Source organism: Hyaena hyaena, unplaced genomic scaffold (genome assembly GCF_003009895.1).
Source record: "Hyaena hyaena isolate Hyena2069 unplaced genomic scaffold, ASM300989v1 scaffold_441, whole genome shotgun sequence".
NCBI lineage: Eukaryota > Metazoa > Chordata > Mammalia > Carnivora > Hyaenidae > Hyaena > Hyaena hyaena.
This window is the reverse complement of record NW_024081074.1, coordinates 553,676-572,084: the sequence shown is the minus strand read 5'-3', so window position 1 is coordinate 572,084 and position 18,409 is coordinate 553,676. Positions and strand designations below refer to the sequence as shown.

General features: G+C 54.0%; 1 protein-coding gene across 1 annotated transcript in view; it reads right to left on the bottom strand.

Annotated features, from left to right (window-relative positions):
* MYO7B (myosin VIIB) overlaps positions 1–18,409 on the bottom strand; it is a 77,473-nt gene that overhangs the window by 11,698 nt on the left and 47,366 nt on the right. Inside the window, exons 21-30 of the mRNA XM_039253171.1 lie at positions 16,885–17,103; positions 15,579–15,749; positions 14,512–14,721; positions 14,253–14,420; positions 11,037–11,164; positions 6,781–6,907; positions 5,304–5,423; positions 4,069–4,242; positions 3,218–3,445; positions 1,840–2,007 (exon numbers count right to left, since the gene is read on the bottom strand). Coding sequence (XP_039109102.1) covers positions 1,840–2,007; positions 3,218–3,445; positions 4,069–4,242; positions 5,304–5,423; positions 6,781–6,907; positions 11,037–11,164; positions 14,253–14,420; positions 14,512–14,721; positions 15,579–15,749; positions 16,885–17,103 — 1,713 coding nt within the window. The remainder of the gene's footprint in view (positions 1–1,839; positions 2,008–3,217; positions 3,446–4,068; positions 4,243–5,303; positions 5,424–6,780; positions 6,908–11,036; positions 11,165–14,252; positions 14,421–14,511; positions 14,722–15,578; positions 15,750–16,884; positions 17,104–18,409) is intronic.

Sequence of the window (18,409 nt, the reverse complement as noted above, 5' to 3'; positions counted from 1 at the left end):
CACAGGCTATGTGGTTAAGTGAAGGAACAGGCTGAATGTTGCCATATGATGCCATCCTACGTGTATTTTTGTAAAGGTATATTGATTCTCTCTAATCATACTCATTTCTCAGTTGTATACTCATGAATGCAGTCTGGAAGGATCCATCCCATAATGCTAAGAGCAATGATCTCATTGATAAATTATTGGTACATGTCTGTATTTTCTAATGTATTTTGTAGTGTACATGTTTTAAGTGGTTTAATGAAAAAAGTCAGTGTAACTATGTTTACTTCAGAAAAAAGTGGTTGGGTAACATTTCCTAATTCTTCTCGGTTTTTTGTTGTTGTTGTTAATGTTTGTTTATTTTCAAGAGCGGGGAGGGGCAGAAAGAGAGACACAGAATCCCAAGCAGGCTCCAGGCTCTGAGCTGTCAGCACAGAGCCAAACACAGGGCTCAAACTCACAGACTGTGAGATCATGACCTGAGCCAAAGTCAGATGCCCAACCGAGCCCCCCAAGCGCCCCTCCTAATTCTTTATCTTTACCCTAACTTTCCCTTCCTAAATTACAAAGCCACTTGTTACTCATGTTCACTTGGGTTCATGTGAGCCGCTGGTCCCTCTCTCATATGAGCCCTAAAAAGCCCATGATCTCTCTCCTGTAAACACATTCACTCAGGCTGGGAAACACCAAAAAACCCCAAGTGGGCTTTGCTTCCCCAAATTCCTATCACCAAGAACTGTTTCCAAGAGATGCTGAACCTTTGTTTAGGCTCTGTTGTCAAATATGTCTGGGAAATGCTGGGTAAAGCAATCAGGCCTCTCTATTGCAGGACCTGTCAGAGCCTGAACAGCTTTGCACCGTGACTCCTTAAGCTCAGGACAGGGCAAGCTGCACTTCCCAAACCACAGGTGCACCGGACCCTTGTCCATGAGCCTAATGGAGGCCTGCCCCCCTTCCTGTGGCTTGGCCATCCTTACCTCCTTTCTCTGAACTTGGGGGGCCCCTGCTGCCTGAACCACTCACAGGGGCTGCATTCCTGCCACCGGGATGTCAGCTCCCAGGAAGCAGGTGTGGTGCGGTCTCCTTCCCCATTCCCTGTCCCACCCCTCTTTGATCTGTAGTGCCACAGGGATAATTGAGGGGATGCAGGAACTAACCAAAGGGCAACTGCCCCCCACCCCAGCTCTCCTGCAGCAGCGGCAGCAGCAGGCAGGCAGCGAGTGGTGCCCAGCACCTCAGGCCACGCCGCCCAGCTCGGCACCCTGAAAGGAAGGAGGCTCTGATGGGGGCAGGTTTGGGAGGACTGTCCCTGTTGGGGGGGGGTTGGCAGGGGGACTGTGAGTCAGATGGTCTTTGTTGTCCCCTCGTGGGGTGATGCTCAGGGAGAGTGAAAACCCGCATGGGTGTGGGTGCTCCTATGTGCTGTGGGGGAGGTGGAGGTGTGAGCCCCCAGGAAGAGCCACGCCCACATGGTGCAGGCCCAGGGGCCGGGGTAGGAGATGCAGCCCTCCCTGCTGCACACAGCCTGCACCAGGGCAGGGGTGTGGCCTGGGGGGGACAGCTGCAGACGGCCACTTGTGCCAGAAGGCTGGGCCCCGCCAGATGCTGATGTAGAGATGAGCAGGGACGTGAGCCTCCTCGGCTCCCCTGGGGGGCTAACTGGAAGAACACAGGGGCAGGGGTGGTGGGGTCTGTGACTGTGAAATAACCTATTCGACAAGGTTATTTCAACCTCGAGAGACACCGCCGCCTCACTGGTGAGTCAAAGTCCCCCGTTCTCCAGGCCTCTGTCCCTATACAGGCCTATGGCCCCCCAGCTGCCCAGCCCGAGTGTGGTGCTCCGTAGAGGCTGACCTTGGTGTGGGCGGCGGTGACCAGGCTGACCCACTTCTCTGGTGGCTTGGTCTTGTACAGCTTGGAGGGAATGCAGCTGGGCAGCAGCTCCTGGACGGCCTCACTCCGCATCGAGGCGCCCAGCTGCACGTAGCAGTGCTGGGCCAGCAGCTCCACCAGCTCCTCCTCCTGCAGCCCCGGGGATGAACACAGGGGTGGGCGGGGAAGTGCGAGGGCCCCATCCCCCCACCATGCCCCCACGATCCCCCTGCTGTGCCCCCACGATGCCCCAGCTCTTGCCCCAGCACATTGGAGATGGCAAACATCCAGGTGAGAACCAGGAGTGTGAGCGGCCAGCTGTCCTGTCACCTGTGTCAGGAAGGACCTGTCCCTTCCCAGCACACTGGAACCACAGTGTGCCAGCCAGGCCCCAGGAGGATGCGGTCCTTCCTGCTGGCAGCTGTAACTTCCCAGCAGCCTTAGCCTGAGCCCTGCAGGCCCTCTGCCCGAGGACAAGCGCGACCCCTGTGCCACTCTCCCAACCCTCAGGCAGACAGTGAGTGTGGGCGGTGGGAGCTCTGAGGACTGGGGGGACCCTAACACTGCTGTCTGAGTAGGGTTACCTGTGGGCAAGGCCATGTGCTCACTTGTCAAGGGCGACCAGTGGCCGCACCCATGGAGCCTCCGCAAGGATTCATTTGGGCAGGATCCTGTGTAAGGCACCAGCGCGGCCCAGTGCCGGGCGAGGTTCCCTGCTCCCAGGGCCCTACGGTACCCGGGAGACCAAACCGTGCAGAACCACCCAACAGCCTGCATCTCCAGGGCCCGTCTGTCCTGGCCCTGCCTCTCCTTGCCCACTGCTCCATGGCAGGCAGACCTCCAGGGTTGCTGCAGGCCCCAGAGCAGTGTCCTCCGGACTCAGGCACAGGAAGGTCTGAGTGCCAGGTGCATGAGTCCCCTCCCTGGATTCCCATTCCAGGAATGGGCTCCTCTCTGCCCTTCCAGAGGGCCTGAGCCTCAGAGGTGACGTCACGTTCCAAAGTCCTGTCACCAGGACCCACAAACAGCTGCTGTGGTGAAGCCAGGAGGGCCCGAGGCTGATGGAAGGCCTTCCCTCCCGCTGCTGGTGCAAAGGAGCCCAGAGGCCTGAGCAAACCGTGGTCCATGGGAGGAGGAAATGGGGGCCAGGCTGGGAAGGGTCGGCTGCACGTCCAGCAGAGGGGCCCGGGGACCTGCTCCCCAAGAACCTGTACCTGGCCTCTGCCTCCTGCCTCTCTGTACCCCCACACTCTTCCACGGTGCTCCTGGACGGCCACAGCCCAAACCCTGGAGCATGCTGCTTCCCCAGGCTGTCCCATGGGTCTGTCACGGGGCCCAGGTGGTTGTGTTGTCCCCTCACCTTCTCGAAGCTGTACTCGCCAGACCAGACCCCATGCAGGACTTGGCGGTAAATGAGCTGGGTACTGATGGAGTCTTCCTGGGAGTTGTGCCAGGGGGTGAAGAACTCCTTCCGGAAGTAGATGCGCCAGGGCGACTGGCGCTCATTCTCTCCCCTCTCCCGGGCCAGCTGCTCACACTGGGCCACTGCATCCATCACGTGGTCACGCCCGCTGCCCAGGGACCAGAACTGAGGCCAGAGTCAGGGCAGGGGGGTTAGCGACTGCTGTGTGCCAGGCCTCGTGGGGACACCCACCCTCAGGATGCAGGTGGAGGGGTGTGCTGGGCCCGCCCCCTTGTGCATGAGGGGGCATGGCCTGCCCTTCACTCTGAAACACGCCTTCCCTCCTGGCCCCCTCCCAGAGCAGGCAGTGATGGAGGCCACAGGCTGGTGAGCTGGGGCTAGCTGGTTGGATTGGTTGGTTGGCCTGAGTATGTCTGAGTCAGAGGCTGTGGGTGTGGGTGCGAGAGCGTCTGGCGGGAGACGGTATGAGGTCCAGGTGGGAGGGTGCTGGTGTGACCCTCTGATTCTGGGCACAGGAGTCTGCAGCTCTCTGTACAAGGGGGCCTGGAGTAGGACGCATGAGTGCCTGGTCTACACAGGGGCTGCTCAGCGGTGGCAGGGGACCTATGAGGTGTGTGTGTGACACTGGGCCCAAGGTACAGGCACTGGACTGAGTATGTGAATGCTGAGGCAGGAGTGTGCGTGTGTGCGTGTGGCATCTGGTAGGGGCAGGAGGGGCCAGGGTGACATGGTAGGAGGTCTCGCGCAGGCCTGGGTGTCTGAGGAGGGGGGGATGGACGGGGCAGTACCTTGTTGTACACAGCAACCTGGAGACAGAAGCCCAGGTGGTCGCTGAGGCCCTGACTCTGGGCGATGTGCAGGCAGACTTCCCGTGAGGTGGAGGCGGAGTCGACCATGACAATCAGGTTCTCTCCGGTCACCAGGATGACGTGGATTGGGATGTGCTTCTTGGACTTGACTGCCTGGGGACAGATGAAGACTCTGGCCCTCGGTCCTGGAGGCCAAGCAAACACACACCCCCTCCCCAAGGCCCCGCCTGCTCCTCCCTGGGGGTTTGTACCCCCCCAAAGACCCCGTCTGCCCGTCCCTGTGTTCCTGAGTCCAGCTGAAGCCCCACCCGGCTCTGCACAGAGTGAACAAAGATGCTGGCCGCTGAACCGACGACAGACCCGGCCGGGGCAGGGACAGTGTTATCCACGGTGTGGTCACTGGTTTGTGTGCTTCTCCAAGTCTGCCTCAGTGGTCTATGGAGGGCAGCCTGAACCAGAAGGTCCCATTTTAACATGAGAACCCTGAACTTTGGTGAGGTTGAGTGACTCCGAATCACAGAAGGTCAGAAGAGCTCTTGGAAATCTGGGAGTCCTGAACTCTGAGACATTTTGGGTCCGTGGAAGCGTTCCTTGCTGTGCACGACAGGGTGTGAGCACACCCACAAAGCTCCTGCAAGTTCACGTGCAAGGCACTGAGCAGGTAGATGAGGGAGAAGAGGAGGGCCATGGACTTGGGTGGCAGGGTGAGAATGGGAAGGGGTGGGGCAGGAGGTGGCCCCTGGTATAGGGCACCGCAGGCATGGAAAGAGTGTCTTCCGGGACCCATGGGCCCCCTGAATCCTGCTTGTGTCTCAGTGACTCTTCCTCAGAACACTGCAAGAAGTCACAGATGATGCAAATACCAGTGCCACCAAGGATGCCCACCTTGGAATGATCACTGCCTTCTTAATAAAATGCACATGTCCTTGGGAGGGGGAATACTTTACCCAGTTAGCAGTCATTCACACCGTAAGGCTAAAAGTTATTTTTCCCTTTAGCTAGTAGGTGCCTAAAGATGTGGGGAGGGCACTTCTGAAGCCTGAGCCATGCCTGGGAAAGCTGAGCCCAGGCGTGACCCTCAGGGAGCACAGGCACAGAAGGTACCAGGAGAGATGGAGGGGCCCAGAGGACACTCTTGCTGCTGGCAGGTGCTGGAGGAACTACGGGGGCTGCCCACCCCCCCACTGATGGTTCCCGCCCCTGCCGGCCCCTACCTGTAGCTCCAGCCAGGCAGGGGGCTCTGTGCGCACCCCGTTGGCATAGGTGCGTCTCAGGCGTTCCTCACAGAAGGGCCCGTAGCCAGCCGGCCCTTTACTGATGAAGTTCAGCAGATACTGGTGGGCGAGGAAGGGAAGAGGAGGAAGATGCTTAGAATGGGGGCTATTTTCTACTTCCTGCCCAGACAGATTCTAATAATCATAATACTAATTGTAACTAAGTGAGATGATGAATGTGTTCACTACACTTACTGGTAATACTTTTGCAATATATTCCTATATAAAATCGCTGCATATACACCTTACATTTAGACAATGTTATATGTCAATTATACTTCAATAAATCTGGAAAAAATAAAATAATAATATTCGGTGTTGGGATGGGTGCTCTCACACACCATGAGAAGGAGTGTAAACTGGCACATTTCAATATGTTTTAAATAGTGTGTAGTATAAAAATGTGCATACTTTTTGACCCAGTAATTTGAACCTATCTTTATACCTATGTTTTAACGTGTGTATGGTGATGAACCACTGGAAGATGGGCCCTGAATGTCCATCTGAGAGCTTAATACTCTCTGGGATGGCTATCGATAGATGACATTAAAGGTGGCATTTGGGAAAAGTTCGCACCCTGAGAAGACAATTACGGAGGTAAGCAAAATATGTAGGAGAGTCATTATTTAAAACATGTTTGATAAAATGTGTTGGAGATTGTTTTGTCTTACAAAAAGACTGGAAGAGGCGGCTGGTGTCAGGCGTGGCCCTGGTGCTGAGGACAGACGGGCCAGTGCCCACGCCTCCTGCTGTCCCTGACGGGATGCGAGAGGAGGTGAGATTGTTTCCTGTGTGATCACACCTTCGACGCTGTACGGTACAGTGGCCAGCATCTACAGAAGTTACCTCTGGATGTGGAGAGGACTCTTGTTTTCTTTTTAGACTTTCTGCATTTCCTGCATACTAGACTTTCTGCATTTCCTGTGTACTAGACTTTCTGCATTTCCTGCATACTACTTTTACAACCAGAACCAAAAGGGATATTAAATAGCGAGGTCTGGGGCTTCTAACACTTGGGAGCACTGGCAACCCCCAGCTCCACATTTAGTTCTAAGGACTAGAGGGAGATACTGCAGCTGGTCCCGCTGCCTCTCCCTGAACACCTTTGTCTTTTCAGTGCATGTTTCTTGTACCAGCTCACTGTGTCCGCAGTAGAGCCTTTCTGGTGCCTGAGCCCAGTGGGGTGGCCCTGCAGACCTTGAAGAAGGGCTGGAAGGAGCCAGGTCCAGCGTCCTCTTTTACAGATGGGGAAACAGAGGCCTAGAAGGCACTGCTGCCCACGCCAGCCTGCAGGAGCAGAGAACCGGCCCAGGGGCCGGGATTTCTGGACCCGCCCCAGAGCCCCAAGCCAACCTATGCTCCCCGTGCTCCGGCTGCAACCTGCCCCCCCTCAGCCCCTGCCCTGGGTCCTCCCCACCTTCATGAGCCTCTCAGAGGGTGGGAAGCAGCCCAGGCAAAGGCTGAGCAGGATCCAGCCCCGGGCCAGGCTGCTCATTTTGAAGTTCTCCGACAGCTGCTTGCAGATCTGACAGTAGATCTCATCCCTGAAAGACACGCACCACTGGCTCTGGGTGAGGGGGTGAGAGGGGGAAACACAGCTGCCTGGGCACAGGTCCTTCTGTGCCCCTGGGGGGGGGGGGTCTTATCTGCATGGCGACCTGCAGTCTCTTCACCTCCATTTGTCTTTGCTGGACTCCCTGCCACACCCCCGGCCCACCTGGACCCCCATCTCCTGGGGCTGTGCCACCTCCAATGTCTTTCCAAAGCTCTAGGCACTCCCACTGGCCACTCCCCGTCGACCTCATTTCCTCCGTCATCCTTCGGGCCTTTGCCCCTTCCCTCACCCACTCTTGCTTGGAAGACCCTGGCCCTCCAGCTGGGGTGTGTAGCTGCAGGTCACAGCCCTGCCCTCAGGGGCCCAGCCCAACCCACCCAGCCCCAGCGCAACTAGAACTGCTCCTTTCCCCAACCTTCTCCCTCACCTTGAGGCCCACGCCCCTCCTCTGGAATCCCCCCCACATTCCCCTCCCACTGCAGAGAGGAGAGAAGACTCCCTTAGGGAGAATCCCTCAACTCCCTCCTGACCAGTTATTCCTACAGGCTCACGAGCCTCTCCTCTCTGCCTTCTCTGGGGGAGGGGGGCTCTTGGGTCCTTCCTGCTGACTCAAGCCTCTATCATCTTTTTAAATGTTTATTTATTTGAGAGAGAGAGAGAGAGTGTGTGTGTGTGTGAGAGAGAGCCTGCACACAGGTATGTGTGCAGGAGGGGCAGAGAGAGAGGGAGACAGAGGACATAAAGCAGCTCCATGATGTCCGTGCAGAGCCCCACGTAGAGCTTGAACTCACAAACCACGGAGCTCGGGACCTGAGCTAAAGTCAGATGTTTAATAGATTGAGACACTCAGGAGCCCCATTCTTTTCTTTCTTAAAACTGTTCCCTACTGCTCTTAGAACTGAATTCAAACTCCATGCTCCAGCTGTGACAAACCACTTGGAATTCCAGCCCCTTAGCTGTTTCAGGACTCTGTGACCCTGGTCACCGTCTCCCTGTCTCTCACCATCTGGTGAAGGTGCCTCCTCCTTCCTGCCCCATCTGGCCCTGGAGGGCATTATGACCAGTCCTTGGTGCCCCCACTGGACCCCTATCTTAGCACAAGCACTCACGGCAGGTCTCTGGCTTCTCCCACGCTCCCCAACTAAAGGGTAAGCTCCCAAAGGACAGTGACGTGTTACCCTCACCTCTGCATCTCCAGCTTCCAGGCCAAGACTTGGCCCTGAGCAGGTACTTACACACTTATTGTCATTTGCAACAACGTGGATGGAGCTAGAGAGTAAGAGGCTAAGTGAAAGAAGTCAGTCAAAGACAAACACCATGTGACTTCATTCATATGTGGAATTTAAGAAACAAATCAATTATAAATGGGGGGGGGAGGGGGTTAAAAAAAAAAAAAGAGAGGCAAACCAGAAAACAGACTCTTAACTATAGAGAACAAACAGAGTTCCTGGAGAGGAGGTGGCCGGGGCTGGGCTAACGAGGAAGGGGATTAAGGAGGGCACTTGTGATGAGAACTGGCTGTTGTATGTAAGTGATGAATCACTGAACTCTACGCCTGAAATTAATATTACACTGTAACTTCAGTTAACTAAGTGGAATTTAAATAAAAATGTGAAAAACAAACACTGATTGAATGCATGGCCAGATATGGACTGGGCATTTACTTTGTCTTGGAATCTAAGACCCCAGAGCCCAGGACAAACAGATGATAATATTCAACATTCTAAAGAGATATGTTCTTGTAGATTTTATCAAAGATGGCAGAACTGTCCAGTTGCCATGCCATCTGTTGCACAGAAGAAAAATTTGAAAGGTGATTTCTAGAAGGGACTTCATAGGAGTAGAGAGATCTCTGGCCCATCTCTACTCCCTCCAAGTGACAGGGAGCTGGGGGGACCCCAGAAGAACTGTTTATAGGGATGGGGCTCTCTGCCAGAGATGAGATCTATCTCACTCCCTACCTGAGGCATGCTGAGCCCCAGAAGCCCATCGGCCCCCACCCAGGGTACTGGAATGGGCCCAATGACAGAGTTCTTGAGAGTGCTTGACTTGTATGCCTCAGAGTCACAAGTTAGGGAACTCCATGAACAAAAGACTAGCATCTGCTTCCTCCTAGAGAATTATAGCTATCCATGATGGACAGAGAACAGTCAGGAGCCAGGAGCTGTACTTGGTGGGTAGAGCACGGGTGGGCTTCCTGTTGACTAAGAGGATGCCTTGGAAGAAGTTGGGAGTCAGGCATCTTGATGCAATCCCACACAAGCAGGCAGCCCATCATTCCAGAAGACCCCAGTGCTAATAGGCTGTTCTATGTTCAACAAGAGGCTAGATTTGATAAGGCATCTCAAAGGATCACAGAGAGTGTCAGCCCCAGTTAGAGAGAACAGCACCGTATGAAAGTGCTAAGAGGGTTTTCTGAAGAACCCACAATGCATCTCGTTTGGACATGGTTTATACATGTCTGCCATCTTGGAAGTTGTGGTGGCCACTGAGGATTAACCATGGGAGCACTACCAATAGAACTATATTAGAATAGTTGCCAGGTTGGTGTCACAAAAGCAGCTAAAACTGGGGTAGAAACCCAAACAACCAGAGGACAGAGTTTGGGCTAACACAGCAGTTGAAAGTGAGAAGGGAAATCCTGGAATGAAGAGAACCAGGGAAGAGGAGTTCTCAATTTTGTGTACAAAATCTTCCTAAATCTCCGGTTGGCCCCTGATCTACACATGTGTGGGGCCGACTCCAGGAATCCCAGCAAAGGCTAAAATACCTGAACACGGATTCTACCTGCTGTTCACCACAGGGAGATGGAATTTGAATCCGGCCAAGCTAACTGTCTGTCAGAACAAACCTCAATGCTCTTTGAAAGAAGGTAAGATTCTAGTCTCTAAACATATTATCCTCAGTGTCCAGGACATGACCCAAAAGTAACAGAATTATGAGGAAATAACAGTCCTCACTAGATGTGTGAGGAAACAGAATAACATGACCATTCTTAACAGGAAAGGCAGTTGGGGCGCCTGGGTGCCCCCAGTGAAGCAGGTCATGATCTCCAACTCAGGTCATGATCTCGCGGTCCATGAGTTTGAGCCCTGCATTAGGCTCTGTGCCGACGGCTCAGAGCCTGGAGCCTGCTTCAGATTCTGTGTCTCCCTCTCTCTCTGCTCCTCCCCTACTTGCACTGTCTCTCTTCCTCTCTTTCTCAAAAATAAAATAAAAACATTAAAAAAAGACAGTCAAATGGGAACTGACCCCAAGATGACCCATATAATGGATTCAGCAGAAAAGGTTTTAAAACTACCATCACCGCTTAAGCACATAAAGGACTCCATGCTCCTAGTGAATGAGTGAATAGGAAATCTTGGCAGAGAAATAGAAACCATAAAAAGAACCAGGTACAAACTAAAAAATGTAACAACTGAAGTTAAAAAAAATTGTTATGTGGGTATAACAGAATTGTGGCAGATAAGAGAAAGATCAGTAAATCTAAAGATAGATCAATAGAAATTATCCAGTCTAAAGAACAGAGAAGGAAAAAAAAAAAAAGAAATATGAACAGATCCTCAGGGATCTGAGGGACGATATCAAGGAGACTTACATATATTTAATTACAATTCAAAGGAAAAGAAAGAGAATGAAACAGAAAAAAGTATTTGAAAAATGAATAGCAAAAATTTCCCAGACTTGGTAAAAGAGAATAACATAAAATATATGAACCCCTAAAATATAGTTTGTCTCTGAGAGCAGCATATATATTTCTTAAAGTTTGTATGAAAAGACAACTCCTGTAAAGCCATAAATATATAATATAAATGAAGAATTTGGTCATTTATAGGGCCCTGCATTAAAGCCTGTTATAAAATGAATCACTACCCCATAATGAATCTATTCTGAAAGTGGCTTTTACCCGTGGGTTTCAACACAGGGGAAGTCGAGAACTCTTTAATGGTTCTAATATCTACTCTACTCAGACCCAGGCTGTGGATCCCAGGACAGGGCGCAGGGACACAGCAGGCTGTCTCAGGAGGAAGGCAGAGGAGGAGGCTGTGGCCATGGGCTGAGAGCTGGTGAGGGCGTCTGATGTTCCAGATAGGGGTGAGGTGGGAACGGGGACTGACCTGAGGTTAGGCCGCAGGATGGCACAGCCCACGATGAAGTGCACCTTCTCCAGGTTAGACATGGGTCGGTCTGAGATGGGGCCATCAGGCTCAAATGCCTCCTCTCCAATATTCAGCTGGCTGGCCACCTTGAAACCCAAAGGTGGCAGTCAGGACGGTTGTGACTGTCCTTATTTGTGAAGGAGGACACCGGGCCCAAGGAAGAAAGCAAAGGCTAGGGGTCCTAGGGCTGGCCACCAATAGAGTTGGAAGTGGACTGAGGGCCCCTTAGCCTGGGCTCACCTGGCCTGTGAGCCGGGAGGACTGTTTTAGCTTCATGGAGAGGTCCTTGCTCCCTCTGCCCTTGTGGCTGGGCCTCTGTGGATGGAGAGAGTTCCTAAGGGAAAGTGTACCAGGCCAGCACTTTGATGCTGCTGACCTGATAGCCACCTAGGCAGAGCCAGTGTCCATCCCACCCAGGCATTTCCTGGCCCGATGTACCAGGTGCAGCAGCCCTGTGTCCTGTGAGCTTTGCCACACCTACAGGTGCACATCCTCCTCCTCACTTACGGGGAAGGACACGGCGGGGGGTGGGGGGAGAGGGAAGTAGACTACACAGACCTGCTTACCAGTAACCAGCCCCCAGGGTGGGCTCAGGATTCCAAAGCCTGTACCTTTTGCCAGAAAGCCCTTTGAGGTAGTGCTGGGTCTGAGCCCAGGTGCCAAGAATGGCCCTGGGTCATCATCATTCTCAGTGAAAACTTCATGGATGATTTAGAATACCCTCTGCCTGCTGCAAGGTGGGAGCTCTGAGAAGAGCTAGGCTTCAAGGCCTGGGCTGGGGGCAGGGGGGCGCTCCTGACTCCTGACTCCCAGCCATTAGGGTCTGTTGGTCTCCTGAGGCAGGAGTCCCACTGTGTCCTGAGGGCATCAGGAGAAGTCGCTGCCAAAATTAGAGCTCAGTGTGAGGCTGGACTTGGGCTGGGATTGGCGGGGTGGGGGGTTGGGGTAGGATTGGTTTGCCACGCAGGAATGGGATGCAAAACACAGTAGCTGGCAGGTGAATGTGGGCAAGGCTCCAAGGCTCACTGCTCCCGTTGGGGGCACACAGCAGGTGCTTAATAACCACATGTAGGAAGAAACACTTGAGATGTGACTTTTGGGAAGTTAGTCCTGCCTCTCTCTGCACTCATGCTCCAGAAGTGCCTTCCAGGGTCCCTTCCCTGAGTGGTGGCCAGCCTCCAAGGTGGCCCCCAGTGGATCCACATCCCCTGACGGTCCCGCCCACTATTGCGTGTGACTTATGAGACCAGGTGTTGCAGCTTCCTTCTTGCTTTCTCTCTTGGATCACTTCGTCTGGGGAAGCCATGTTGTGAGGACACTTGGGCAACCCTGTGGAGAGGCCCAGGTGACCAGGAAGTGAGAGGCCTCCTGCCAGCAGCTGTGTGAAGGAGCCATCTTGGAAGTGGATCCTGGAGCTCCAGTCAGTCCTTGAGATGACAGCAGCCCTATTGACGATGGCCTGTCTGCAATCTCTTGACAGACCCTGAGCCCAGACTAAACGGCTAAGCCACTCCTGATCCTCAGAAACTGTGTGAAATAACAAATACGTACTGTTTCAAGCTGCTAACTTTGGTGGGTAATTTGTTACACAGCAATAGATGACTAATACAGTCTGGAGAGCCCATGAGAGATTGGGGGGGACAGGGTGGGGTCAGGGCTTGATTTGGGCAACTTCCCACATAATTCCTGGACCAGGAATGGCCATGTGATGCCAAGCTGCAGAGTCCCTTGGATTTCTATGCAGTTAGTCTGTGCATAGGACCCTGTGGGCATCTGAGCAGCATCCCAGGCACTGGATATATGGGATGATGTGATACTGTGATTTATAGTAAGAAATATAATATTTGGTCTTCATCCCAGTTCCTGGCACAGATCTCTCAAAACTCTTGGAACTTCCTGCAACAAAAGTGTCTTTAATTATGTCAATGAGGTGACTTTTAGAAATACCCAAGGATGGGTGTCCCTGGAGCCAACTCTGTCCTGTCTCCTACCTCCACCTCTGGGGAGCAGGGAGGGCTGGAGATGGAGTTTGATCACCAACGGCCAATGATATATTCTTTAGGCCTCTGTAACGAAGCCTCCCAAGAAACCCAAAAGGGCGGACTTTGGGGAGCTTCAGGTTGGTGAGTGCATGAAAATTTGGGGAGAGTGGTGTGCTGGCAGTGAGCATGAAAGTTCCACCCTCCCCTTTCCCCAAACCTTGCTCTATGCATCTCTTCCACCCAGCTGTTCTTGGATTACACCCTGTGACAATAAAGTGGCTCCCTGAATTCTGCAAGCCCCTCTAGCAAATTCATCAAACCCACGGAGGGGATCATGGGAACCCCCGGTTTGTAGCATGTGGGTCAGCAGCACGAGTGATAACCGGGACTTTCAACTGGTGTCTGAAGTGGGGGGTTGGTCTTGCAGGACGAAGCCCTCACTCTGAGATCTGACACTGCCGGTAGGGACACAGTGTCTCAGTCAAGTGGAGTTGCTTGTCTCCAACACAGCTGGTGTTGGAGAATTGCTTGGTGTGGGGAAAACCCCCACACGTTGGAACTGGGGACAGAATTACAGGCAGTCATGAGGCTCTTGCTGCTGGTGGGGCCCCGGGCTATATCTGTTGTGTAATTCCTTTGAACTATTCTTGGTTAGTTCCACTAAGATTATGTCATGAAACTGGGCCTCAGGAAGGACTTCTGACCAAAAGTGGTCATGAATTAACCTTTCATCAGAGGCCAGGATAGACCACAGGTCAAGAACTCGGTCTCTGAATTCAGTAGAATGGATTCAAAGCCCAGCTCTGTGACACATATTCACTGTAGCTTGGGGACAAGTCATTTCACATCTCTGTTTCTTTTGCTGTAATACATTGAATAATCCCTACTTCATAGGGTTGGCTCGCCTGGGAATTAACTGCAGAGAAACCATCAGCACACAGCCTTCGCCAGTCAGTAACAATACTCATTGTTATTGTTCTGTGCATTTGAATTCTGGTCAAGTCTAGCCTAATACTCAGAGCCTGGAGGCCATTTTCATCACCAGAAAATGCTGGGTGTAACGCCTGTCTCCTGAGTTCCCGAGTGTCATTCACTCATGGCTGACGCTCACTCCACGTCTTGCCCCCCTTGGGTCCAGTTTCCACGGGGGACCCCTGGGGTCTGCCCTGCCCCACCCCCTTGCACCAGGCACCTGCGTAGATCCACGCTGCTGTGCAGACTGGGTGCCGTTCTCTCCGCGCAGGGTGTCCTGGAGCTGCTGCGCCACCGAGCTGCCACGCGGGTCGTTCCTGGCAAGAAGCACTGGCTCGGGTAGGTCACCCATGAACCTCAGGATGATGCACCACACAGCCAGGGCGGCCTGGGGAAACGGAGACAGAGGGCTCACAGTCTTGGGCCATAGTGACCCCTCAGGGCCAGGGGGAGGCCCGAGCCACCAGAAACCAGGGTACCGAGCAGTCGGCATTGTCCTCATGGTAGAGCAGCGGGTGTCGGAGGGGCCGCCGGATGTGCGTGTGGCTGGCCGATTTCTGGAAGTAGGTTGCAGCGAACTTGGGGAAGGTGTACTCGGCCAGGCCGTCCACATCCTCCTCGGACTCCTCCACCATGGGGACCGTGTCCAGGTCAACCTCAGGCAGCTTCTGGGTCCTTGTTTCCAGATCCTGGGTGCCGGGGAGGGAGCACCAAGGGTCAGCCATCCTCTCAGATGCTGGCTGGCAGGGTTTGCATCTCTGGGGGCCAGGGAGCCCCAAGACAGGGCTGGGTGATTATCTGCTGGGCACACCATGAGCCACTGCTCCTTGTGTCCGAGACCTCTCCCGCCACCTCGCAGCCTCACGGGGCCCCCAGCGGGCTGCTCATCCTGCAGAAGCGGTCTCTGCTGCCCCTACACAGCCTGGTGTGTACTGTGTGTGCATGTGTGCGTGTGTATGTGTCCATGCTCAGGGGAAAGGCATGAGCCTCTGGGGGTAGGGTCGGGGGGGGGCACCCAGGTCACTGGGTCTCAGGGCCCAAAGCAGTGTGGTGGGAGCCCTGGGGACCTGCTCTGCTCCAGCCCTCCCCACCCACCCTGCCCCCTCCTCCCTCAGACACTGGTGCCAGTGTTAGTTCTCAGTGTTCATCAGTCCCCAGTCCCATTCTGCAGAGCAGCGGCTGGGCTGTGGGGTGCTCTGTGAATGGGGTCAAATACAAGTGGAAAATGCTGCCAGATTGAAAGCCCCACCCCCACATTTGCATATTAAAGGTTCTAGGAAGTCATGCAGGTAAAGAACCTGCTTCACTTGAGAGGATTTGGCCAAGAAATTCCTGCTCTCCTTTCCTTTTCTCTGCCTGCTCACCCAGGACTGAAGAACAGACTTCACCACCTAATCTGCCAGCCTCCCACCCACACCCTCCCCTGCCGCCCGCCTCCACCTGCAGAGTCTTGGCTTCTCAGTGAGCCTGGAAGCTGACAGAGTCAGGGAATAAGCAGGTCCTCCCATGCCCTGGCAGGCCGGACCCCTGAATGACAGGGTCTTACCTCAAAGCCCCTTGGGGACTGGCCTTCCTGCCCACCGATCACAGAAGGGAGGAAGCCGAACACTCGCTCCACCATCTCGGTGTCAGTGACAGTGTCGTAGATGGACTTGCGCTTCTTGGTGGGGATAGCATTTTGGCTCTTCTGCTCTTCAGCTGGGATGAGCAGAAGTCCCTGCACAGACACCCCACGGGGCAAAGGTCACCACCACCCAGCGAGGGCAAGAAGCCCCCCAGAACGCAACTAAATCCTAACGGTGTTCATTCAAATCAGTAAGTTTTCCTCTAAAATCCTAGAGTTTAATAGCTAGTATGACAAGAGATCAGCCGCCCTAAGCTTTTCATTTCCCCTGGAGAACTGGAGGTCCAGGCTGTGAGCCTGTCCCTACCCTGACGCGGTCCCCGGGCTATGGCCTCAGACCCCAGGGGTCCCCAGAACCTAGCGGCCCACTTGTACCCTTCACTCAAAGAGCACCAGGGCTCCACTACGGCTTGTCCCTGGGAAAGTCCTCACTAGCACACAAACGAGGCTGATTTGTGGCCCATCTGGGGCCACATGGGAGTAGAAGCCTGCTGCTGAAATGTCTGCCAGTCTGCTCTCTCCCTTGTCCAGGCCACTGTTCAGGAAACGTGCGCAGCAGACCTAACCATCATCTAGAGAGGAGGTGTAGGCTTCACCCTAGCCCTTTGCCTCATCACAGTTCGGGGGGCGGGGTGTGTGTGTGTGTGTGTGTGTGTGTGTGTGTGTGTGTGAAGAGGCTGAGTCTCTTGGATGCCCCCTGGAGGAGAGGGCTCACAAGGGTGAAATTTAAAATGCGGGGATGTGCACCTTGTACTGCTCCCCTGCTCCCTCTCCAGCCTCCCCTGCCCAGACACTCAGATTCCTCTTGGAATTTCTCTGCCCCCTGTCAGGCCACAGCCCAGACCCAGGGGCCTTCGACCGCGTCCATGGGGCTGCGGTCTCCCATGGCTCACCCGACCCTGGTTTCCTACGGTGTTCAGGGATGGACCAGTCCTGCTGGGAAGCCATCCCTGGGGCTAAAGGGAGGGGAGCAAGAACTCCTTTTCCAGGTTCCAGGCGTAAGACTATCCTGCTGACATGATGCCTCTCCCATGCCACACCCTGTGCATTCCTGGGGTGACCCAGGTGTCCCACATGGCGTGAGGACAGGCTGCAGTAATAACTTTGGACACGGAGGGGATAGGAGCGCCTGGTGAAAGCTCGACGTTGCTGCTCACCCTCCCGACTGCCCTCCCTGCTATGGGCCCCAGGCAGCCCCCACCTGCCCAAGAGGGCAGCGACCACCTACACTGGCTTTCTGCTGCCGGAAGTTCCGCCGGGCAGCCATGCCTCTGGCGTGTGCCTGTATGACCACCACCGCCCTCCTCTTGGCCTGGACTTCCTGGCGCACGAGGTAGCCCCGACAGAGCGCCTGCAGCTGCACCGTCCTCTGCCGCATCCTCTGGTACTGCTTGGCCAGGAGGAGGCCCCGGGCAATGGCCTGCAGGCGCTCAAACCCCAGTAGGATCTGTGGAGGAGAGAGGGATGCACTCACAGTGAGGCGCGCCCAGCAGGGCCCAAGGGACAGAGAGAAAGGGAGGCGAGTCATACGCCCCAGGAGACCTCACAAGTTAGCTTTACTGTTCTCTGCTCTGGGGCAAAGGGCTAATGCTAAAATTTTACACACTGACAAGTACAAGCGTATTAAAACGAGTTACTACTCGCAAAGCACTTAGAACAGTCCTTGGCATGTAAATATATGCTAAGTAAGCATTTGTTGAATGGTGTGAACAATAAAGTGATCTCCTAGGGTCCAGTGATAGGGAATTGGTTTGGACGTCATGTGGGTGAGGGATTCCAGAGCCCTGATCCCACCTAAAACCAGGACAGCCAAACCGTCAGGAGCTAGCGCCCCCAAGTGGAGGCCTATGGTGCTTTCACCAAGCCAATCTCTGGAATCGTTAAAATAAAGAGGAAACAAATGGATGAACACCCATCTCTAAGCTGCAGACACGCTCTGGTGCACGGCAGTCCCCGAGCCCCTGGGTGAGTCTTGTTGGCTTCTCAAAGACCAACCCAGTGGGTGCCAGGTGTGTGGGGTGACGCTTCATCATCACACAGACTGGCATCCAGACCCCAGCTCTACTTAACCTCTCTATACCTCAGCTTCTTGACACATGGGGTTGATTTAATAATAAATCCAATGATGCATGCAGAGCAATGACTCGAAGTAGACTTTCCATTCATGTCAGCTGCCATTATGTCCTTGTGAGTACAGAACACAGGCAGGCCCTGAGTCAAATTTCAAAGTGCTGGGATGTGCATCTTGGGGCCACCTCCCTGCTCCCTGCCTTTCAGCCTTCTGCCCAGACACCTCCTTTTGGAATTTCTCTGCCCTGAAGCATCATTCCATAGCCTTAAGGTGCCTCCACTCTCCTGCACAAAACTGCGGCCTCTCATAGCCCATATGGTCCTGGTTTCATGAGCCGGATTGGCTGATGTGATCACTGAACATCTCAACCATCATCACATCCCATGACAAAGGCTAGCGGTCAAGTGACACCCAGTAGGGTATGGCTAAGGTTGCTCTAGCTCACTTCTTGAGGAGACGCTTATTAGCAGTGCCTGTGGTTAAGGGAAAAAATCAGAAGGGCTTGAAACAGAATAGTCCATCCCCTTGTTTGTTGCCTGTAAACTGAGAAAAGATGATCATGTGCTTTCAGAGCAGACCACCTTGTTCTAGCTCGGGGGGAGCCCCAAGTTCTGTAAGAGGACACTCTGCAGCCCACAAACCTGAAAGCACGGGACCAGGGACGAAGCTTAACAGAGACTGT